This window comes from Apus apus, chromosome 8 (genome assembly GCF_020740795.1).
Source record: "Apus apus isolate bApuApu2 chromosome 8, bApuApu2.pri.cur, whole genome shotgun sequence".
Classification (NCBI taxonomy): domain Eukaryota; kingdom Metazoa; phylum Chordata; class Aves; order Apodiformes; family Apodidae; genus Apus; species Apus apus.
The window spans coordinates 22,465,798-22,489,783 of NC_067289.1; the positions used below are offsets into that span (position 1 = coordinate 22,465,798).

At 41.7% G+C, this 23,986-nt stretch overlaps 1 protein-coding gene and 2 long non-coding RNA genes across 10 annotated transcripts in view; 1 reads left to right on the top strand and 2 right to left on the bottom strand.

Moving 5' to 3' along the window:
- MECOM (MDS1 and EVI1 complex locus) overlaps positions 1-15,128 on the top strand; it is a 332,845-nt gene extending 317,717 nt beyond the window's left edge. For all 7 annotated transcript variants that reach the window (XM_051626185.1, XM_051626188.1, XM_051626191.1 and 4 more), the window contains 7 exons: positions 3,871-4,037; positions 5,622-5,699; positions 7,401-7,570; positions 8,624-8,768; positions 11,428-11,664; positions 12,228-12,414; positions 13,389-15,128. In XM_051626185.1, the coding sequence (XP_051482145.1) occupies positions 3,871-4,037; positions 5,622-5,699; positions 7,401-7,570; positions 8,624-8,768; positions 11,428-11,664; positions 12,228-12,414; positions 13,389-13,523 (1,119 nt within the window). In that variant the 3' untranslated portion in view covers positions 13,524-15,128. The remainder of the gene's footprint in view (positions 1-3,870; positions 4,038-5,621; positions 5,700-7,400; positions 7,571-8,623; positions 8,769-11,427; positions 11,665-12,227; positions 12,415-13,388) is intronic.
- LOC127387611 (uncharacterized) lies at positions 854-15,829 on the bottom strand. 2 transcript variants are annotated; one of them, XR_007890168.1, is made up of 3 exons: positions 15,387-15,829; positions 2,162-2,987; positions 854-1,663 (listed from the first exon to the last, which is right to left on the bottom strand). It is a non-coding gene; the product is annotated as an uncharacterized LOC127387611 (long non-coding RNA). The 2 variants fall into 2 exon arrangements; XR_007890169.1 differs by lacking the exon at positions 15,387-15,829 and having other exon boundaries at positions 2,162-2,256; positions 2,906-3,030.
- Positions 15,830-16,224: 395 nt separating this feature from the next.
- LOC127387612 (uncharacterized) lies at positions 16,225-23,484 on the bottom strand. Its single transcript, XR_007890170.1, has 4 exons — positions 23,304-23,484; positions 17,590-17,791; positions 16,724-16,782; positions 16,225-16,300 (listed from the first exon to the last, which is right to left on the bottom strand). It is a non-coding gene; the product is annotated as an uncharacterized LOC127387612 (long non-coding RNA).
- Positions 23,485-23,986: the final 502 nt, after the last annotated feature.

The following is a 23,986-nucleotide window of genomic DNA, read 5'->3' on the forward strand; positions in this document are numbered from 1 at the left end:
GAATAAATCTGTGATTTTTACAATTATTGAAGATTATCAGTGAGTCCACCTAGGAAGGTCACTGGGATCTGAGCTCTGGCACAGGTCTCCACAGGACGCAGGAAGAAGGTAGACAAGGGAAAGAGCAAAGTTTGCAACTGTTTATTGAGAATAGCTAAATCTGAAGCTGACTGTGAAGATTTTGCAGAAGATTCACAGTGAGCTGAGTTACCAGGGATTAAAATAGCAATAAAACTCAATGGCAGTAAGTACCCAGTAAAACTGAAGGGAAAGTATGATTCTTAACTCGTGTCATTCAGGAAAAAGATCTTGAAGTTGATAGCTTTATGAAAAGATCATCTGAGTGCTTAGCAGAAAGGGATGGAAAACATCATTCTTTATACTGCCCTCAGGTCTTGAATACAGCTGAAGCCCCTCTCCAAAAGGACATAGTAAAATTAGAAAAGAGACAGAAAAGTGCAACAATGATGTTCAGAGGTAGGGAGCAGCTTCCATACAAAAAGAGACTTTAAGTAGGTTTTGATATTTTCAGCTTGGAAAAGAAATGCCTGAGGGAGCTGTGCCCCAACTCTCTGAGACCATGAACCTGAATGAGAAATGGTTATTAATTAGTTTTAACAATTAATAAAATAAAATGATGGGCACCCAGCTGAATTATCAGGACAAAAGGCTTAGAAGGAACAAAACCCAGGATCTTTTTAAATGCACCTAATTAAATTGGTGACCTCTCCTTGACAAAAATATAAATGGATTTGAAGAGAGTTTATCCAAATGAATAGGAGCAGCAGCCACCAATGGCTGTTCCACACTGAAATCGAGGCGCAATCCCAAATTAAGGCTCTTGCACCCCTCAGTGCTGGTGTGTGACAGAAGACACTGGGAAAAAGGTCTGTCCCTTGCCCACCCTCCAGCACATCCCCTGGGGCCGCTGTTCCGAGCCAGGGTACCAGCTTCTGGAAAGTACATGTTGCAGGTTTATCATTCCTACTTGGTTTTGGTGCCTGAAATGTCTTATTTCTCTGTTAATATTTTTCAAGTAGACTGATGAGCAGGGGCTGCCTACCTGCATATAAACTGTTTGAGAACTTGGTGTGGGGCTGGGCTGGCAGGGTTTTATGGGCTGTAACAAGCCCATCTCACGATAGGGAATCGCATCCTGAAGGCCCTGAGCACCAGAATGCTCCAGGACTTCCAAGCAAACGCCCCAGTTTTACTTCTTGTGAGCCCTATCTCCAGCTGAAGGTAACAGCTATAATTATCCTGACAGCAGTGGAATGACACTGCCTCGTATCAGCAAAGGCTTGGGGCCAGGCACTTCCCGTTGTTGCTGGTGCATTTCTTGAAAATATAAATCATACCAGGTAACTGCACAGATCAGTCTTAAAAAAAAACCAACAAACAAAACACAAAAACAAGCCCCCCCCAAAAACAAACCCCAAGCACAATAGTAATTCCTATGGTGAGAAACATATTTTTGGAAAGCAAGTAATACTTTAAAATAATTGGAAGTGCTTGTGTTTCCTCTGAATGAGGGATTTAAGATTAGCTGCTGATTTCATACCTATTTTGGGGCTGATGTCATCCTGGAAGCCCAGGAGGTAGCACTGATCTGCCTTGCTACACAGTACAGAAGAGTTGGTCTCAGTTTGTCCTCTGCAAAATCCTGGAAATAAGAACTAAAATAAGCATGACTAAGCCTTTTTAAATGTAAAGGTGAAAATAGTTACTTTAAATATATGACTGTAGGGGACCATGTACATGAGAAATGGTGATCCAAAAATGATTTAAACCCACTAGATAATGAAACTGACTTGAATTTTAAATATACATAAACATGTATTATACCTCTCAATGCCCTTATTATTCTTCACTGTAAATATGTGCTATTATAACCCATGCACTGTCTTGTCACTGCTAATCAGCCTGAAGGCCAAAGGTCATTTTTCATTCAAACCATTTCTTTCCTGCAGTCACAAAATAAATGCATGAATTCTTGCAGGGAACAATTAGAAGGAATTAAAGGCAGTAGAAAGACTATTGTAAAAGCTTTAAGAATCCATTCTGACTACAGAAAAAAAGATGAAGTCGTACAAAAAGAAATATATGGTAATGCTGAGTTGTATGGGTTGATAATGACATCTCGGTGCTGAGATAGAATTACCTCCTCTCCCAGCAGCATCATCATTACATATCTCACACCCGTGATCAGTATGTGTCAGAATCCTTCATATTGACAAATGTGCTGTCCACTTGCATCTGTGGAGAATGTTTTAGCAGCTGAGTGATTATGAATCAAACCCCAGAGCTTGCAGCCCCTACTGCCTCGCAATGCTTTCACATTTGTTGCCTGACAAGTAAATGTATCTTGACTTCCCTCTGAGATTTATTTTTTTTTTTTTCACAGTGTTTGATGAAAGACATTTGGCAAATTGGCAGTGGTACCCTGTACATTGCAATTTGTACTCAGCATTAGGGATCTGAGCATGAAATGAGAGGGCAGGCTACAGGCTAAAGGGAAAAAACCCAACCAAACCAACCCAAAGCAGAGCTAAGCAGACGTGAATAGTCATTTCAGGAGACAAACATGCAATTCTGCCCATCAAAATAAAAATAAAATACATTTAAAAAACATAAAACCAGACATGGACTTCTTCCCATTCAAGTGAAATTTAAAAATCCCAACAATTGGAGCAGTCCCTTAGGGATTTTGAAAGAAGGGCTGGAAAAGTGTGCCGAGCTGAGGAGCATTCAGCATCTTGTCTTTTGTATCATTTCCTCCTTCATTACAAGCACAGCCTTGTACAGGGCTCATGTGGTGGTGTTTGTGCTCTGTAGGTCAGATCTTGGCTTTCTTTTTTTTTTCATGTGTTTGTGGTGTTATGAAGAGGCAGATGGTTATTCTCACCTGTCAGTTGGCTCAGCAGCAGTCTTGAACTCTCTTAAGTGATGATGTTTGAGGTTTTGGAGCAGTTTTTCATGGTCAGCACCTTAAAGGAAACCATTCTCCAGAAATTATTTAATCCTCACTTCCTGAAAATTGCAGACAGCTAACCAGGAGTGGAGACATCCCAAAGTACCTTGGGTTTATAAGCAACTAAAGGTAGAGCAGAAATATTAAGAGGGGTTGCAGAAAAACAGGGTAGACATCTATCAGGTAATTTAAACACACAGCACCAAACCCACCAAAGCTTCATTTCTCATGGATCTATCTCATGGTCTTTGACTGTGATGGGCAAGATTGGACTGATGGTTGGATGTGGCTGGGACATTGATAGAGCCTCTCTGGGTCTTGCTTCTTGCAGCTCTTGGTTAAGATAAAAAGTTCATAAGGTTTCTTATGCAATATTTGTCCTCTGCAAGTCCTCTGGAAAAAAACTACAAACAACTCCCCTCCCCGCCAAAAATAAATAAATTAGGAATTCAGCCACTGTTGGGATCTCTATTTTTTGTGTTGATTTGGTAAAAAATGACCAATGGTTTCAGTAGATGGGTTGCATAGGTTCATAGGCACACACCCACAGAGCATGGATGCATAAAACGGAATTTTGTAGAATCTGAGGCTTAAGAAGAAATGAACACTGGCTAATTTAGGTTCTGTATGGGAGCAGCTTTCTGTTACAGCAGTTGGGACAGAAGACCTGCTGTGTGCTGATCTTGCAGACAAACAGCACCCTGCTGTTACGGGCCTTTTTTCAAGTGGAACAGCACCACCTCTGCACCCCATAATTTTTGAGACTGCTAACCTAACATTTGGTTTGGGCTTTTCCCCCCCATTTTTGTTTTTCGTCTTGGCAGTGTATGTTGTTTGTATAACCTGAGGGCAGAAGGGGGTATGCACTGTGACGGGTTCTGTGCTGTCTTCTGTTGCAGATGTCAGCTATAGAGAACATGGCTGAAAAGCTGGAGAGCTTCAGCGCCCTGAAACCAGAGGCCAACGAGCTGATCCAGTCGGTGCCGTCCATGTTCAACTTCCGCGCGCCGCCGAGCGCCCTGCCCGAGAGCCTCCTGCGCAAGGGCAAGGAGCGCTACACCTGCAGGTACCCCCACCTGCCTGTACCCCCACCTGCCTGTCCTCCCAAACCCCTCCTGCCCACGTGGTTAACGGGTACCGTGGCTGGTCCTTCAGGGCTCTCTGTGGTCGTCATGGTGGTTTGGTTCCTTCAGGACACACGACCGATGTATTTCTGCCATTACTGAACATTTCCCTTTTCACCAGTGTGGGAAACTGCTGTCTTCCCCAGTATTAATGCTAATGAAGCTCTTTTCCTTTCTCATAAGCTTCTAGTGGGAGGTGTCCCTGCCAATGCAGAGGGTTTGGATCTAGATGATCTTCAAGGTCCCTTCCAACCCTGGCCATTCTATGATTCTCTTTGAAAGCATTTCACTTTGGGGTTCTTACTAAATTCCTGGTGTTGTTGAAGAAAGAGCTTGCCCTGTATCATACCGGTTTGATAAATGAGGTGGGAAGTATAATATAAACAATTCTTTTTTTCCCAAATGTTCTCATCACTTTCATATGCACAAGTGTGCTTTCATTATTGACTTTTTTGATCATAAACTACAGACATGTTTTTTCTCAGGCTTCCAGTTTTAATATCCAAAGGGATCAGTGATAAAATACATGACTTATTAGGACTTATGTGTACAGACTTAAAAAAAATAGTGAAGATAGTCATTGTACGTGCAACCAAAATGAATGGGAGCTTTGTCGAGGAGAGTAGAATTAGCTGTGTGGGTATTTTGAAGGCTTATATATCATGTTGTAAAAAAATAAATGGGATGTTAAAAGTGAAGGGAGGCAATCTTCAAAGTCATCACGTGGAGCAACCACCACCCTCATTCACTTAAGGGTGAATGACACATGGTGCTGTGTGTGCCTTGTCCCCATGCAGAGATGGGCTGAATGTCATTAGTAGAACTGGGCCAATTATAAACTGAATACTAAGATTACTTGAATGAAGAGGGGAGGGCTCACGCTAATTTTTTTTTTTTTTCCCCATTATTTTTCCTGTGACATGTTACTGAGTTTGGAGAATGGTTGTTAAATTGCACTGTTTAGGTCTCTATATCATCTCCAGAGTGTGCAGGCGTTTGACACCGGCATATCGGTTTATCTGATCTTTTTGAAAACATGTCACCTTCTTTCAAGACATATTGTTATAGAAACATACCTTGATGGATTAGGTCTTTGAGTCTTGTCTGCTCTGATCCCATTCAGTGCACAGAATGATGTCACGTTTGCTGACATGTAGAATTGGTTGAGAGGTTGGAAATTTGCTTACATGGAGGCAGAAATCTGAGGCTTTAATAACAGATTCTCTGACTGATAGTCACCTAGTGAACTTAGAAACTTGGGGTGAACTTTAAACGTCGCATTTTTTCAATATATGCCTCGCATCTGCCCAAGAAAAGCTGGTCAGTGTCAGCAGTTCCAGACCCATTCTCGTCTGTGTGTCTCAGTCACATTTGCTGAATGCTTTTATTGAAATGTCGTTAGACCAAAGAAATGCCAACAGTACCATCGATTAATTATTCAATTTGGGCTATGCAGCCATTGCAGCTCCAGTTGGGACTCAGCCATTGAAGGCTGCATCATCTTATCAAACCTTTTCTTATCACAGATACTGCGGCAAGATTTTCCCGAGGTCTGCAAACCTGACGCGTCACCTGAGGACACACACTGGAGAGCAGCCCTACAGGTACCGACCTCTCACCCCTCTGTGCTGTGACTGAATGACTAGAACAAGGGAATTGAGGGTTCAACACCCTTGCATGGCCACCACCAGCACTTGCTCCTCTGCATTGATGACCCACCATTGCATTTTGGTCTCTTAACAGGGCTTTTTGCATTCGATGCTGATATTCAGCATTGGAGTTGTAGAGCTGGGGGAAGGTTTTGGTCTGAGTTAGTGAAATGTTTTTGGCTGAAGCAGCTGCCCAGGCTCCATCTGCAAGTCCTGCCTTTGCCTCATGGGACAGCTGAAAGTGGTTGAAGTGATTTTCAGTAGGGCTCACAGTTTCCCTTGCAAAAATGTTTTGGTGCAAGAGCTTGGTGGTGTTATTTACAGCCTAAAGTCAGGTGTTTTGTCAACCTGCAGAGTTCTGAAAGGTCCTGCTTGCAAAGGCGTGACTGTATTTATTGCTTTCCTGCCTAATCTGGATCCTTTCTAAGGTCTACTTGACCCAAACCCATGTGGGTGTACTCTCCTGTTGATAAGAATATGTACCTGATAAGTCTATCCAGGACAGTCACATGCAGAAATGTGTATAGAAGCTTCACTGTATTGAAAATGAAAGACTAATTTAAATCAACTGGAAAGAAGCCAGTTCATGTTCCCGTAAAACAAATGCACTAATTTCTGCATTTTATGAGCTGTAAGAGGAGAGTAAGCTCATTGTTTGTGAGGAAACGATATGTTTTTTGCCTCTAGTCTCTTTTGGAAATGAGATTCACATCTAATTTTATTGGAGAAAGGTCTTGCATGTCATGCTCGTCCACCACATAAAAGCATAACAATTAGTAGCATAATGGACGATTTCAGCACTAAACTAAAAAATACACGTAATTGACAAGCATAAGAGAAGCACAGAAGATGTAAAAGATTGAAAAACTAAAGTGGTGAAGGCTGTTGGCTAGTTGCCAGCCAGAGAATTTTGAATAGTTATAGTATGACTTAGTAATGGCTTAAAGAGCACTACAGTAAAGGCTTTAGGGACTCCAAATCGCTGCAGAGTATGAAAATTGATGCCTCTGGTACCAGAGTGATAGACTAAACTACTCACATTGGCACGGTATTAAAGGTTGGGATTGTTTATTGCTGGTTTTTGCAAGATAACCAAATTTCCTCTGGGATTAGCAATCGAGCAAGCTAATTCCTCAAGAAAAGATTTAATCACGCAGTATAATTTAGAGGAGAAAAAGAAACAGCCCCTTTTTACCTTTTTGAGCATTAGAAGAGATCCGTTTCATGTTTTTTCCAAAAGTGTTTAATTGTATTGTATTGGCAGCACATGAAACAAGAGTTATTACTCTACTGTTTTCAAACTTCCCAACTTTGCATGCAACAGTTTGAAAAACATGGGAATCAATTACCCTAACTAATTGGATGCCATTAACTCTAAAATATTATGCTTAATCCTGAAGGCAGTATTTAAAATATAAAGCCTAGTGCAAATGAAAGCTAAAAAACCCACCATAGAAGTGATGTCTCCATTCCAGTAATTATGTCATAATGTATTTTGGAAGGGTTTATTTCATTGAGGGTTTTGCCTCAAGAAGGGACCAAGGAACTGCAGTTGGGTACGCAGGCTGAGCCCAGAAGGTGCTTCATGTCTTTTAGAACAAATCTTACATTTCCAGCTACTAACAAACCCTTTTCTACCTATGTGGTTTTTTTTAGGTGCAAATACTGTGACAGATCCTTTAGCATATCTTCTAACCTGCAGAGACATGTCCGTAACATCCACAATAAAGAGAAGCCATTCAAGTGTCACTTGTGTGACAGGTGTTTCGGTCAACAAACCAATCTTGACAGACATCTAAAAAAGCATGAGAACGGGAACATGTCTGGTATGTTATGTCTGTTCCTTCCCCAGTGTGTCCTGTGTACCATCAGTGCTCTTATACAGGGACCTCATGTTCTCTCTCAGTTTTAGTGAGTCAACAGGCACACGCTGCTCTCTGCCATCTGCTCCGTGAGCGGGTTTTTGGGAAATATGTAAGTGCCTAAGCTCTGTTGACATTTAAAGTGGTTTGAAAATCCCAGTGTAAACTCTACCCTTGTATAACTTAATACCACTGGACGATGTCTTTTTGTTTGGTTTAATTAAGCCAACCACAGCATTTTGAGACCAAACTGGAAAAATTGGTTTAATCCCATCTCCACAATCACTTGGCTCTCAATAGGAGTCCTAGATCTAGAGTCTCGGGGGCACTCTAAAAGATTTTCTTGGCATCCTCTTAAATATTCCCACTGTTAGGAGCTGAGAAGCACTAGCTGTTAAGGAGGTAATGGTGGCTCCCAAGTCCCAAAGCAAATCTGTCACCGCACGGCAGCAGCAAAGGCAGCAGCAGGTAGTGGATGCCATTGGTCTGGTTTAGGTATCTGCAGGGTTTGATAAAAACCTTGTCTGCAGTCTTTGCATTCTCTGTTTTGCTCCACTGGTAATAACCAGGTACCTGCAGGGAATGCAGAGCTGTCTTTCCCCCTGTGCACAGAGGATGATGTCTGTCACTCGTCTCTCCATGCTAGTGAGCCTGGGTGATTATGTCAATGGCTGCTCCATATTTTAAGCAAATCCATGAAATTAGTAGCTAAAATGAAGCTGGCTTTTCAGCCATTGGTCTAACACAGTTATTGACTGATAGCCTTGGAGGCACAAGATGAAACAGATACTTGGCAAAAGTAATTATAAACCATGGAAATGGCACCCAGCATGCGAGCTGTTGTTTTGGCTGGAAACCACCCATGGATAACACTTCCCTTCTGATTACCAGTTTTACAGCTGGTAGATCATTATGACCTACTCACCCATTTTAACCATCATTTCAATTTCCATTTGATTTAAATGGTTATAGAAAATGTAAAGGAGCAAGAACAAAAGTCTTCTGTTTTGCTTTAAGGTACTGCAACGTCTTCACCTCACTCAGAACTGGAAAGCACAGGGGCAATCCTAGATGACAAGGAAGACTCTTACTTCACAGAAATTAGGAATTTTATTGGAAACAGCAACCACAACAATCAGTCCCCCCGAAACTCAGAGGAGAGGTAAGTTGTTGCTGCTCTGCCTTCAAAAGGTGCCCTTCTGCCTTTTCCAGATTAAACCCGATTTTTCACTTTTGATGAGTTACTTTAGCAATCTGGTTACTTTGTTGTTCACCTCAGTGTCTTATGAAAAAAAACATGTTTATTCCAGCCCCATCATGCGTGAGGATATTCCCAGTGGCAGATGCTGGGCAGAAGGTTCAGTCTATGAACACGTTTCTCCTTGTATATCAGGAGCTCTCAGTTTAAAGTTCCCATCACTGATTTAATTCCCTCATTTTACATTCAGAGCAGAACAGGTGAATTCTTCATCTTTTGACTAAATGTAGAGAACCTTATGATTTAAATCCAATTATTAAAGTAGACTAAGCTAAATTCTTGGATCAAATTAATGATTAGAACTTCAAGTCCTTTCCTGTAAGTAACTCAAGCCCAAGAAAGATGCTGAAGAGCAGAATGCCCACAAGGCTGGTAGGTGTTGGTAGTTCACAGTGCTCTAGCATATGAGAGCCTTTTTCCTACTAAGATTTATATGGGTGTTTCACTTCTTCTGAATATTTTCAGCTAATAAAAATACAGCTAAGCAGGAAAGGCTGCAGCATGGATATGCACATCAGCTATACATTTCTTTGTGACTGGTGTTGCATTATGCATTATTTTTGCTTTTGAATTGGCATTCCATTATCAGCATCAGGAATTTCTTACTGTTGATGACAAATTTCACTGTCTTCTCAATTTCCAGATGCCGTTTTGAAGGGATAAAAATGGTGGACACAACACAATTTCCACTAAAGTATCAGATTAAGTGATTACATGCATATTCAAATTTCATTCCATCTTGATTGGCAATGAGGGCTTGATTTTTTTCCTTCCACATCTGGTCTCAACATGTCCTCCAACAGGAAGTCGGCAAAGTGAAAAGGTTGCTGGGTTGTGCAGTGTTTCCTTTCTAAATTTGGCACTTCAGACCACTCTTGATGGATATTTTATCCCTGGCAAATTGCTGCATTTGAAAGCATAATTAGAGAAGCTGTTTTCTTAATCACGTGGCTTTTGTTTCTTTGGTTGAAGTCCATCTCCCTTTCATTTCTAGCAGCCTCAATTGAGCATAACAAGCAAGTTGGCAGCCCGAACTGTGCTCAGCAATTTCTTATTTCTGCCTATTTAAATAAAAGATGATAAAGAGATACTGCTCTGATAATCTTAAGAGAGTAGTGTCTGCTTCAGCTCACCCAACACTGCATAGCCTCAGACTTTTTGAGATAGAAACAGACCATCCCCTAGCTTTTTTTTAATGCAGTAGTAAAGTCCTAACAGTCAACTGGAATTTCCTCGGAAAATAAGATAAAACTCCAGTGTATGTTTAGGAAAACGATGCAATTGTTGTATAAGAAACCAGCTTTCACTTGTGTATGTGCCATAAGAAGGTTCATCTCTTAAAGCAGCAAGTCAAAGACTAAATGCCAAGTACGTTGTTAGACCTCATCCCTCTGTTGCTCAAACTTCGAATGTGTTTGATATTGTCCCGCACAGTTTGAAGCAGAGGGAGTCTAAAGCAAACTGCGGGCAGACAATAAGGTTTCCATTTTTGTAACTGTATTCCTGGAAGAGTTGAGGACCTTTTGCACAATGAGAACAATAGGTGAATCAAGGCCTCCCTGCTACGTAACACAGCAGAGCAGATAGGCTGGTAACCTGAATTTGTTGTGGCTCCACCAAGTTCAGCTCATCTACACTATTAGTACCTCTGGCCATGCATTTGTTGACACCAGTTGTCAATTAGCTCTCATTTCATGCAGCAGACACGATGCAGCTGCAGATACTCAGAATCATAGAGCAAACAAGGCCCTACTTCTGCGTGGGTATTATGTCCTTGATAAAATCCCCTAGGAAGTAGTTAAGGGAAATCATTGTCTGAAAGCAAAGGGCAGTGTAGTAACAACGGGTAGACCAAATGGTTTTCCATGTGTGTATTGCTATAATGACTCATTTAATAAGAATAAACGCACTTCAGATGCTATTATGACCTTTCTTTTCATTACTTCTCACCCTTCTAGTCAGTCAATAATGTAGTTCAGCACGGAGGCAATATTGCAGACCACTCTTTAGGTCTTTAGCTGAAGTCCTTTAGGTTCCCATATATGTAATCCATACGTTCAGTGAAGTAATGTGGCCTCCAAATGGGTGGTAGTGTGCAAAATTAATTATGCATGTAATTTTGACTTTAAAACTCTGAATGCAGTATCAGATGTCGTTTTTGAAAATGCCGGATCTCATTTTCAGAGTTTCGTGGCCCCTACAGCTTTTGTTAAAAGGCAGTGAGTTGTTTTGCCTAGACTACGTGTATGATTGGAAACATGAGATGAAATAATGCATGAAAAAAATTTGGAATGGATATCTCCACATACCTCTGCTTGAACAGTAGTTTTAGCAGGGTAACAGGAAAATCCCATGTTGATGGTACTCTAATGTCCCACTGATTTTGGAGTGGAATTTTCTGCAATACTGCCTAAATGTCTGAAACTAAACATGATATAAAATAGAGAAATCACTTTATTCTACTGGGGCAGATCCTTTTCAGATCTGCCTCCGACAGCTGGCTATTGAGGAGCCTTCATAACTGATCTATGATTATCACTTGGGCTTGGTTTGGTACTTTCAGAATGAATGGCAGCCACTTTAAGGATGAAAAAGCCATGGTAGCCAGCCAGAACTCAGATTTGCTGGATGATGAAGAGGCAGAAGATGAAGTAATGATGGATGAAGAAGACGAAGAGAGTGAAATTGCAGGGAAAGCAGTCAAAGAGCCTGTTACGAGTGACATGCACGAGGGGACCCCAGAGGAGGATTACGAGGAAACAAGTACTTTGGACATGAACTGCAAAGCTTCCCCTGGCAGGTTGGTTCCTTCCGAGTATTGGTGCACCCCATACATGAACTAAAAACAATAAACCATACAAGAGTGCCAGCACCAAACCGCGTGTTGTGGGAACTGGCCTGGAGTAGGCAGCTTCCCAGTTACAATAGCAACATGCATCTCTGTTTGGGTCAACCCCAGCTCTGTTTTCAGTCTTTTCGTGCAATCTATGGCTCTTAAGAGGAAAAATAACTGTGCTGAGGGAGCTATTGTCAGGTTCTGGGTGAGACAGGAAATGTTCGTGGGAGAGACGTTATCTACTCCATAACTCAACCAGGATCTCCCATAATGGTTCTCTGAAAGGCTGTGGGGACACCAGAAGAGAGATGACCACTCCCTCCCCTGCTTCTGCTGCCTTCTCTCTCCTCTCCTCTTTTGAAAAAAACAAAAGGGGAATTTTCTTTTATATCAGGATCATGGTTCCACAGGGCAAGGTGGTTTCTTAGTTTAAAAAAGGAGAAATTGCTCAGATGGGTAACTCTTGAGAGGACAAGGGAAAACAGGCTCGTTTAATTGACATTAAAATCTCTGTGGTGTTTTTGTAGGTATAAAGAAGAGGAGTATAGTAAGACTGGACTTTCGGCTTTGGACCACATAAGGCACTTCACAGATAGCCTCAAAATGCGGAAAATGGAAGAAAACCAATATAGTGAAGCTGAATTGGCAACTTTCAATACTTCCCAGATGCCAGAGGACCTAAAACAACCATTGTACAGGAAATCCAAATCCCAGGTAAAAGCTTAACTCAGTTAAAATGTTATTGTGGTCAAATACCCAAAGGATTAAACACTTGGTGTATGGCAGGTGAGCTCGTTTCAGCTTCATCAGCCAGGGCTGTGCTCCACATCCACAGACCTCAGTCTGTCCTGACCAACCTCCCAAGCTCCCATTGCACCCAGGAGACATGGTGGGGTGCTCTGCTCCCTGAAAACGGGGGGATTCTCTTACTTTTTTTGCTATATTTGTTCCTGTCTGCCTCCTGCAGAAACTCCGTGATAAGAATTGGTCCCACTCTGCTTTTAGCCAGCCAGCACAGCCACGCTGATGCTGTAGAGTTCAGCTGCAGCCTTGCAGGGATGTGACTCGATCTTCTGGCTGCCTTGGCTTTTTTGTTAGTTGTTTTTGTTTGGGTTCGTTTTCTAGTACCTTGGATGTTATCACCTCTACATCCTCATCACGTTTTTTAAAACAGCAATAACTAGACTGATATCTTAGTGCTGTTTTTAAATTATTTTTTTAAAACATGAATTAAAATGTGGTTTTTTTTTTCACTCCTTTAAAAGGTCTTAGTTTGAAAAACTACAGAATGTGCCTGTAGAGAAGGTCAGCAAAGGAGACTGTGGAATTTGGTAAAATACAGGACCAGCCAAGGGATAATGTGATTCCTCAGGCTCTTGAAAAGAGTCTCTTGTGCCAAGAATCTGAAGGCAAAGGAGACTCTGGGACTTTGTCTACTATTAAAAGTTTCTCAGTGCTTTGTGAAGCCAGATGAAAGCAGAAATTATTATTGCTATTAGCGAGTCAAAGGTGTTGGTGAAGAGGCTGACAGTGGTTTTTACCTTATGTGCTTTGACATGTTTTAAGTAAGTTGGGAACAGCAGCTGTAGCCTGAACGATGCTCTAACTGAGTAGGGGTGGCACGAGTCCAAGCTCAGACCCGCACCGCGGGATCGTGACCTCTCTGTCCTCCTTCTTTCCCTGTCCAGGCATATGCAATGATGCTCTCTCTCTCCGACAAGGACTCCCTTCATTCTGCCTCTCACAACTCTCCCAATATGTGGCACAGTATGGCGAGAGCTGCTGCAGAATCCAGCGCCATCCAGTCCATCAGCCACGTATGACGTTGTGAAGTCTTACCAAGAATGGGACCAAGTCCAAACCAGTAGCATGGCTCTTTCATATATGACTATTTAAAAGACTGCTGAGCAGAATGCCTTATAAATCTGCAGGGTCACTCATTTAAAGTTCCAGTGACCTTAAACTGAATAATTTTAAAAAGGAAGAAACTATTTATTCTCATTATTTTGTTTTGCACAGCAAAGGCAGCTGCTGACTTCTGGAGGATCAATGCGACTTTAAAAAAAAAAAGAAAAAAAACTAAATAAAGTTTCAGTGGATTCTGTAAACTGGGGCTGGGAAAAGGTGTCTTCCAGTTCACCCGGCTTTGAGGGGCAGGGGCAAAAGGCTTAAGACTGCATTGATACACACATGGGCACTCCTTTAAAGTAGGAACTGAATTGATTTTTCTTTTTGTATAAGATAGTTTGACACAGGATTGGGAACAGTTGCTTTTATGTACAAATCTCTTCATTAATGAAAAGCTTTATGCATTTTAGCCCTTCAAAGAAAGAAAATAGTTCTATCAGATGCACACACTATCCATTGTAAATGTAGAAAGAAGCAACAGGGAATGTTTGGTTCTCTCCGTAATTCTTTTGCCTTCTCAATTGCATTGTTTAGAAAAAAAGGAAAAACAAGGAAAAAAAAAAAAAGAAAAAAAAGAGCTCTGAGAAACAATACATAAGAGGCTTGTGTATATTGTAAACTATGAATGTTCACTACTCCAAGAAGCTAAATCATCCAGATAATTCCGTGAAAGCACCGTGTTCATCGACAGCACCACTAGTTCAAATCATTGTAAGATTTTAATTTTCGACAATCATGTCACTATTTTGTTGTATTGTTTCCTTTCCCCCCTACCCTCTAATTTTTTCTTTGTGTTGTGTGTACCATGTATTTATTTGTTGGCAAACGATTGTTTGTTGATTCCAATAGCACTGTTCCTATAACAAACAGCACTGCTCCAGTCCCCCGCTGCGTTACGATGCAAGGCACCCATGTACTTCAAAAAAACAAGTGAGGTGAACTGATTGTGTATATGGGAGTGCAAAACAGTGTTTGAAATTTTCTTACATTCCTCTTATTTTTTGCCTTTTAATGAACTAAATAACTAATAGATGCGACTTAGTTTTTTGGGTTGTTTTTAGTTTGTTTTTTTCTGGGTTTTTTTTGTGTAATACAGTAAATTGATTCAATTGTATAAACAGTTATAATTTCCTCATGAAAGCATGATTCTTCTGATTAAAAAAACCTGTACCAAATATTTTATGCTGGTTGTCTGCGAGCTTGTGTGATGTTACGTTCATGTTAATCCTATTTGTAAGATGAAGTGTTCCAAATTTATGTTGAAAAGAAATAAATAATGGAAGGTATTCAGTTATTTTTGGGGGTTTTTTGGTTTTTTTCGTGGTTTTTTGTTTTGTTTTTTTTTGCCTTTAGTGAGGGACCAGATTTCTTTTTCCTTTTGTTTATAATCTCATTTTGAAATAATCGGCAAGTTGAGGTACTTTCTTTAAAAGCTTTGTACAATGTAACTGTTACGCATTTCAGTACATTACTATGGGAGGATCAACTTAAAAAAAAAAATAAAGGACTACAAAACTGAAGGGATTATTTTTCCTTATTGTCTTGTCTTTGTCTGGGCCAGGGCAAATAAAAATAAAATGATGCATTTTGTCTGCAGTCTGCGGAGCAAAGACTGTGTCTGGGGGGTCATGAGGATAACCAGAGGATGGGGCACTGTGAAGCCTCTTGAACTTGATTCTGCAATGTAGGACCCAGTTCAGTCTCTAAACAGACCACTGAAAGGTTTTAGATCAGTCCTTTAAGCTTCAAAACACTTGGAAAAGAGATATTTCACTTACCTTTATGGGAGGGACTAGTGCAAGGTCACCTTGGAAGGCTTGTTACGGAGCCTTAAGCTGGGGCTGGTGATGCTCCCACCTGCTGCTCATGGGGATGATGTCAAGAAGACGGGCTTGGCTGGCAACACTGGCAAACACTGACTGGCCAGAATGATAAAAATCTGTAGTTGGCCTCCAACTAAAAGGGGGGCAAAAAAATAATTACAATATAATAATAGCAAATAAGACTACTAGGAATAATAGAAATATAGTAAGTAAAAATTGTCATTTGAGCGTTCCCTTTGAAATCAGGTGCAAAGCTCTTCATCTTCTGGCCAACCTGCAGAGAGGTGAGATGTCCAGGAGTACAGCACTGGCCAGGTGGCACAGGCACATTTAGGCAACAGAATTTTCAGATCTGCTTTAATCTGGCTCTACTGAAGCCAAAAGTACCTTGAAAGAGGGAGGCCTGGTCTGCAGGCCGAAGGCAAAGGCTGCTTCTCTCTCAGCCTATTCCAATACACAAAGACCTTTGGTAACTCACCAGATTCTCAAGGTACAGGTCACAATACCTGTATGTGTCAGTCTTTCCTTCAGCCCAGCTACTGATTGACTTGTTTCACAACCATCAGGCAGCAAGAGGAGCTTGGCTGCTGTTGGGTTGCACTTGTAGCTCCCAAGCCTCATGCACAGGTTGCTGGGAAGCAGAGACCTACAGGATGGTGGTTTTCATGCAGGAAGCCTAAACCACACCTGGGAAAAAACACACCAAAACCAACAATTTATTAAAAAAAAAAAAAAAAAAGGGTCTGTGTGCATGTTCTTGTACTCACCTCACTGGCCTGAGCCAATGGTTAGGTACATGCAGATAATTGCATAAATAGGCCATTATTTTTAGCGCAGTTAAAGTCACCGTGAAACGTGGTTTTAGGTTTCTGCCAAATAAAGAGGACAAATAGATTAATCAAGTCAAGCTGTATCTGCAAACAACTTTCCAGATCGTTTTCTCCTTTAATTTGATGCAATGACAGTTCTTATCAGCTCTGCCCTCACCTGCCCTAGATGAAAGAGGTTTTTGGAAGTGGAGAAAGGGTGGGACCGTTTCACCTGGGTTTAATGTTCTGGGTTATGGTAGCACCCTCCCATCATATAACTATCAGGGAAAGTACTCCTTGAGCTGAGCTGCAGGGTTAGTTTAACCTCTGGCTAACTCCATGTTACCAAATCCCCTGGATGAGGGTTCTGCTGAGAGCCTGGAGCTTTGTATTTTCACTTCCAAGTATCTCACCCACACACTGCATACAGGGTTGTGATGAGCAGAATGGGAAACCCACACGGGGTCCATGTAGCTATCTTACCATGACCTTGATTTCAATTGCCTTGTCCCGGTGGCAGAGTTCTTCATCTAGAGAAGCAGCTGGAAAACAAAGTCAGATTTGATGAGTGATCCCCCAAATAAGCAAAGAACTCTGGCTCATTTCTGTGTTTGTGTCATACCCTCCCTGATGGACCACACAGCTGCACTTGTTCAGATGCAACCAGACTGCTGAGGACCAACGTTTCTGGCTTTCTGTCACAGTGATTTTTTTTTTTTTTTTAATATATTTTCTTAAGAAAAAGAATAATTTCAGCACTTTTTTTCAGAAAAAAAACCCTCTTCAGCTTATTTCAGCATCATCCCACTGTAGTAGTTTTCCAGAAATCAACAAATCATTCCCATGTGACAGAGCAGCCTTATAAGACAAAGGAGCTACCACCTCAGTTCCTATCTACAGAATCTAACGAAGCAGCAGCATGACAACATGATTAATCACTATTTCACCCTGGCCCAGATCCCTGATACCACTGCGGGTCCAAGGCGCTGCTCTGGTGTCAGCCCGGCTGTTTTCCTGCTTTAATGGCCACATTTGCCCAGTAATGGGAGGGGAAGTTATTATAAAAACATTTGTGAGGCTGCTGTTGCTCAGCGAGTCAGTTTGGCCTGTTGCTCCATGCATGTTTTTCAAACTTTAAACCTTTCTCTCAGGTCCCTCTTGCTCAGACACAGAATTGCTGCAGCCTCCAGGATGGTCTCACCATACTCGGCTGCCTTCCAGCTGCATCAAGTCTCATTTGTGTTTTTTCCTGGTCAGTCACACAGACATGCTTCCAATAATGATTTAAACAAAACCAAGGCATCCAGCACCAAACAGAAGACCCTTTCTCCAAGTCAAGGACCACATACCTTGTCAGGACTCCAGTTATAAGAAAACATGTTCTGTAGCCTGGCCAGAACTCCTCCTCTTCCCCATCCCTTTGAAATGCTCTGTAGGTTTGTGAGGATACCTTGACTGTGGCTTCCAACAGCACAATTCATGTCTCTCTGGTTCCAATACAGAACATGGTGCCAGCTTTAGGAAAGGCTCAGCTTTCAAATGAGAGTCAGTCTGGAGAGAGGGTAAAGGAGAGAACATTAAATAAATAAACATTAAACAAAACAAACAAACAAAAACAAACAAGCAAAAAACCTCCATCTGTATTCCTTTTCCTCTGTTTTTTTCCTAACTCAGATTCATTTGTTGCTAGAGGAAAACAATCATCAGCAAAACTATTTCCCCAGAAGCAAGATTATTAATCAGATTAACACTAAAATAATCTGTGAAGAGAGAACCCTCTACCCTGCCACAATTCCAGAACTCATGTCTTGCAAGACTGAAGCTTTTTTCCCAAAACTGCTGCCTAAATTTTGCTTGGGACAAGTTATCTCCTGAGTACAACCATAAATCAGACTGAGCCCAGACCCCTTTGCCACTTATGCTGGAAGCTGTGACCTTTTATCAACTAGGAGTATCTTTATTTTAATGGCAACTGATGCTCTTTATAAATATACTTGGGGCAGTTTGGAGAACATTTTACTGTGAAAGATGCTGTGGAAATATAAAAATAGTCTCATATAACTTTCTGAGGCTGAAAGAAGGCACCTCCAGAAGGCACCCTCTTTTTTTCCTGCTTTATTTTAATACTAATTAATTCCAGAAAGGCTAAAGAAATATGATGAAATGCTACACTTCTAAGAAGTTTTGCCTGAGAGTCTTGAAGCAGGCCTCCCAGCTTGGGAGGGTCTAGTGGGAGAAGAGGTTTAGTGGTCATTTTGATGCTCAAATTATCAGTAATTAAGAAGTCGATTTTCTGGGATTGAGGAAAATTTTAAACAGCTGCTTCTTTCAGGCCTTAACTCCTCACTTTCATTAGCATGTGCTAAGGCAATCTGGAGAATATATTTTGATCTATATTATGCTATGTCAAGACCTCAGCATCTGTACCTTGGGGCAGATACATGTGAGATAGCAGAGGGTAGATGTGCCAGCAGGCACATGTGGAAGTGTTCCATTTGTAATATGATTATAGCCCCCAAACAAGGCCTGCTTGATACCTGTGGCATTTTTGTTTCATGGTAAGCACAGAAAACTCTCAAAAACCGTGTCATGTTTCGCATCAGCAGCCAACTCAAACTAGAGAAGCAGCTCTTTAATTCCTGGGGAATCTCTTTCAACAGGCCTGTGTCAGGCCCAATTAAGGTCCCAGGCAGCCCAGCCCTAATTGGGTTGAGGTATGCAAGGTATCACGTGGCCAGTCAGCAAAGCAGTCCCTTTGTCCAGGCCCACCCTCGTGCCAGCTGGTCTCTCTGCTAGTGGGCAAAGTCCTGCTGGAAAATCACATGGAAGAAGTTAACAAGTGGAAGGACAGTTTTTAGAAACTTTGAGTTAAGACAGTTTGGGGTGCTCAGCTGGCAGCTCAAGGCATGACCTCCTGCACTGAAGTTACTGTCATGGGAGATGAAGGTGGTGAGCTGCATCCTCCACCCACCTAATGGAAGCCAGGGCTTTGGCATCCTCCAAAGATGCTCCCTCTTGTCTCCTCCACAGGTCTTTCTCCACTCCCAAAATACAAAGGGTTTTTTCCCTTGCTTCTGAAGTGTGAATACATTAGAATAGAGAAAAAAAATGAAGGCATGAGCTGAGATATGGGGATGAGTTTAAGCGCTCAACTCCTCCTGAATTTCAACAGGATTTGTGTGAAAATCCCAGCAATGGACTCAATTTCAGGTCATCCATGATCAATATGAAAGCAAAACACTGGAGGATAGAGACTAAGGGTCTTTACTCTAGCACCTAGTCTCTCCTGGCTCATGTCTTAAAGAAGGACAATCTTTGCCCCTCTCAGACCAAGGTAACGTCCCTGCACGCTGCCACGTGCCCTCTCTTTCTCAGGAGGGGACTCCCAGAGTTGAGAAGTCCAGTCACCTGCAATCACAACCCTGTAATAAAAAATTAGCTCAGAAGGATCCAGAGGCCCTCTGCTCTGTGTAACCACAAGCCACAAAACACTTTGAAATCCACTGTAACGAAGTAAAGACCTTTATTACATTTAGACTTGGTTCCCTGGTACACTTTTTGGAAGCAGTTCTGTTGTTTTTATTACTTAAGAGCTATTAAAATCTTAACCACTGAATAGAGCAGCTCACTTCAGCTTTACACTTGTCCATAAAACTTTGAATGAGACATCAAGAATTGCTTTTTGCACCTAACACCCCATCAGCTGAGGAAGGGCAGAATCAGGTCTAAATTTGTCACTGTCCTGGAGAAGCATACAGACCAGAGGGAGAGATGCTGAAGGGCAGAAACTTGGCTAGTAACTGGATTTTCCCCAGGCTTTTCTTTAGTGTTTGTAAGGAAGGACCAGAGGTGGGAAGACAATGACTTCTTCTCCCTTGGGTTGGTCATAAGCCAAGCTCTGCATAAGCCACCCTGGTAGCTTAGGCAGGAGCAAAGTTGGAAGGAAAGTCACTGTGTGAGGAACTAAAGAGAGCACGGACTGGGGTCAGTCTGACACCCCAAAAAAAACCCAGAACACCTTGAACCGCCCTAAAAAACTGACACAGTGCTGGGGGACAAGAAGCATGTGTGGGCATCAGAAGGATGGCACAGTGGCACTGGACCAGCTCAGCCACCCCTCCAGAAACACCCCCTCGAAACACAGCCTGACATGGTGTAACGGGAATGGCAGCAGCTTCTCTACAGCTTCTCCCTCCTCTCCTGGCTCAGCCTCTGGTGCTGTGCCCAACACAGAAGCTCGCTCAAAGCCTCTCATAATTTTCATTTTTTTAAAATTATTATTATTATAGAGACAAAAAATCTGGCTTTCTCAGCTCACTGCTAGTTCCAAAACATAACTTCCTCCTCCTCCACTCTGCCCCTGAATTCTTACTATTTCCTCTTTGGAAAATGTCAGGAGTCTTGGCAGGGTGCGGGTTTCTGCTCTAATACAGCTCGGCTGGGGGTGAGTGAGGCTGGGGTCTCCTAGGGCAGCACTTTGCCCTTGGAAAATATCTTCTATCTGCTTTCCCCACAGAAAAAATAAAATTAAACAAAACAAAACCAAAACCAAACCAGCTTTTTTTTTTTCCCAAAACCTGAGAGACCAGCCTCATAAATTATCCATTTATAATGTTTCTTCGTCTCAGCTGAAACAATGATCCCAGTACATTTTCTTTTCAACTTTGTCTCCCAGACCAAGTGGCCACCTACTTTGTTGTCCAACCTTCTCGTGCAGCTCAAATGCTACAATGTGTAATCTCAGTAGGGTTATCAGTTATGTCATGCATTATACAGCCTCCAATCAGCGTAGTGGGAAACAACATTTTCATTTAATACCAGGAGAAACAGTGGAAGTCAGCGATTGATACCAACACAATGATGGGAAAAAGTGTCCAGAGGTGCTACTCACATAATCTCACTTTACAACATCTTGAAAATTCAATAGAAAGGACTTTGCTAACAATACCAGAATGACATACCACTGATTATTGTTCCTAAAGCTCTTAACAATAAGAAAGCTCTCTAAATATATCTCAACAAAAAAACATATAACAGTTTGTTTCTTCTTTTTTTTTTTTTTTTGCAAAGCACATAGTATTAGTCAACAATTGCTGTGTGGTGTGAGCACATTAGGGCTGCTGGCTGGTAATGTTCTGGGAAATGAGCTCTTGAAAGATCTTTTTTTTCTTTTTTAAACATGCCTAACAATTGTATCTTAAAACAATCCTGGAAGCATTAAGTATCTACAATCTGCAAGGACCCACTCAAACTTATTAAGGCTGAAGAAAGAACAAGCCACCCTTGCATTTTATTCATTTGCTTGGAAATTCAGCCATGAGAAGTAATTTTTAGCTCAGAGCAGAAATGAAAAACCTTCTTCAGGACCAACTGTTTCTTGTTAATACTCTGGTCTCCACAGGACTGGGTGAGTTCTCCAAAGGACACATGAGCACCTCCCTGCTTAATCTCTCTCCAGCAGCCACAGCCCCCAGCCCAAAGTGACTTTAAGACAGGGTTAAAATGCAATGAAAGTGAACATTAAATACACCATGACACTTCCCTCAGAAAGAGAGTTGTAATAGGCATATTTACAGCTAAACCCACACTTCAGAGGCTGAGATAGCAACCACTCAGTAGTCACTGTCTACTACAGAGGAATCCCGAGAGTAATTTATTCCTCAGCACCTTCAAAGAGCAGCACCTGCCTTTGGGGCCATTCCTGCCAACAGCAAAGCACACAGATGAAGCCACACTTGGGGTTAAAAGGAAGCCACACATGGGGATAAAAATCCTTCACTCACTTTGCAGCGTCAGGCCCGTAACTACGTGTCATTATTACACTACTGCACACCAGAAACTCTTGGTGAAGATTAAATAATAATTTAAATTCCTTTGATACTGTGTATATTTCAAAAGCACCCTAACCCTTCTACATCAGGCAAATCTTCACGGCGTTTATAGAATTAAAAGGCCTATGAAAGATCCCTAAAAAATCATTAACTGAAGTAAACGCTGAATCACGTTACAGAGTCAACAACAGTGAATTTTTGAATGAAATACATGTGCTCTGTTGAGGATATTGAGTGAAATATCCACTGGATTTTCTTTTATTACATGCTCCTAATCTCTCTGTTTATTATTGAAGTGGTTAATAAGCAATTCCTAAAACAGATCCAGAAGGTGTCCTCAGCAGCCTAACTGTCAGCCCACACCATCAAAACACATTTTCCACCAGCCCTTTGCAATCCTAGCTTGATTTCACCTTAAACACTTTATGGAATGATTATTTTTGTTCTCCAAATTTAGACATTAGTTGTATAGATTAAGTTAAGATATGTTTGCCATCAATATAAACAGCATTTACTGGGTACAAGATATATCAAGAGGAAGAATTTTAACTTCTGAAAACATTTTAGGATAATCAAATGAATGGAGTGAGAAAACATGGGGAAATATCTGACTCCAGCACTGGCTGCTTGGCACTGCTTGGCATCACTACTACGTGTTTGTTATTGTCTGCTAATAAATGCAAATTTATTTAGAAAAATAGACCCATTATATACTTGGAGATTATTTTTTCTTCCCCATTATATACCACAGGAGTCATTCAAAGCACCTTCTGGTACACTTTGTGGCACCTGGTATGGAACCAACTGCCTGGTAACTGGCAGTTGAATATACTTACATAAGCCTTATTTATTAAGTATGAAATATAAGTATTTATTAAGTATTAAGCAATATTTTGCTTTCTTATCCTTTCCCTAATATTTAAGTATAGACTTATTTAGCTACATTACTCCACGTGGTACCCTGAACGAAGCATTAGCCAAATTAGGGGCAGACTCTCCCAAAGGCAGGGCTGGAAATGCTCTTGGGCTTGACATACTAACGTGGCTTTGCACATTTTGCTGCTTTTTACTCCTCCCTGACTTTATATACTTAAAATACTTATATCTCAGTGTTGCATTTAATGATAAGTACTTACATAAGAAGTATTGCACATAATGGTATAGAAACTTCTGCCAATTATGCACAGCCTTTACTGCTCACCAAGCAGATGGTGGCAACTGCCATGACTAACCTGGGAATAAAGAGATGCTTTCACATTACCCTGGGTGAAAGGTGTGGAGGTCCTGGTGCCTGAACCTGGCCGGGCTCCTGCAGCAGGGTCTGTGCAGGCCAACACGTGGTAGAGCTGGTGGCTGTTGTTGTTTGTTGGTTTTGAAGTCAAGTTGTAGGAAATCACTTGAATGGCTGGAGCCAGAACGTCTCTGCAAGGAGCAGCCAAAAAGAAAAAAAGCACACAGGGCTGTATCAGTGTTTTAATTACTTTGTTGTTTGCAAAAATGATGTGTTTTTTTATCCCTATAGAAAGGATTCAACCCAAGAGTACCAGGGAGCAGGCCTGCTGTTGTCAGAGGCTCCTCACTGGGAGCCGAGTGTCTTTGAGGACATGAGGCAAAGTACTAAATTCCCTTTACAAACCCTTTGGCCACAGGGACATTCTCCCCCCTACCAAAAGAAAGATCTCCCAAATCCAGTCCTAGGAGCAAAAAGTCCCTCATCCAGAAGATGGAGCCCTGTCCTGGAGACCCTTGGAGGCCACCAGCCCCAGCCCCACTGCAGCACAGCTGGGGAATGCTTCCAGAGTTGGCAGCAGGATGGGATTGAGCCTTGGAATCTCAGCTCTCATCCAGACACACTTCCAGAGCTGGCAGTGCCAACGGGATGGGACTGAGCCTCAGGGATCACAGCTCTCATCCA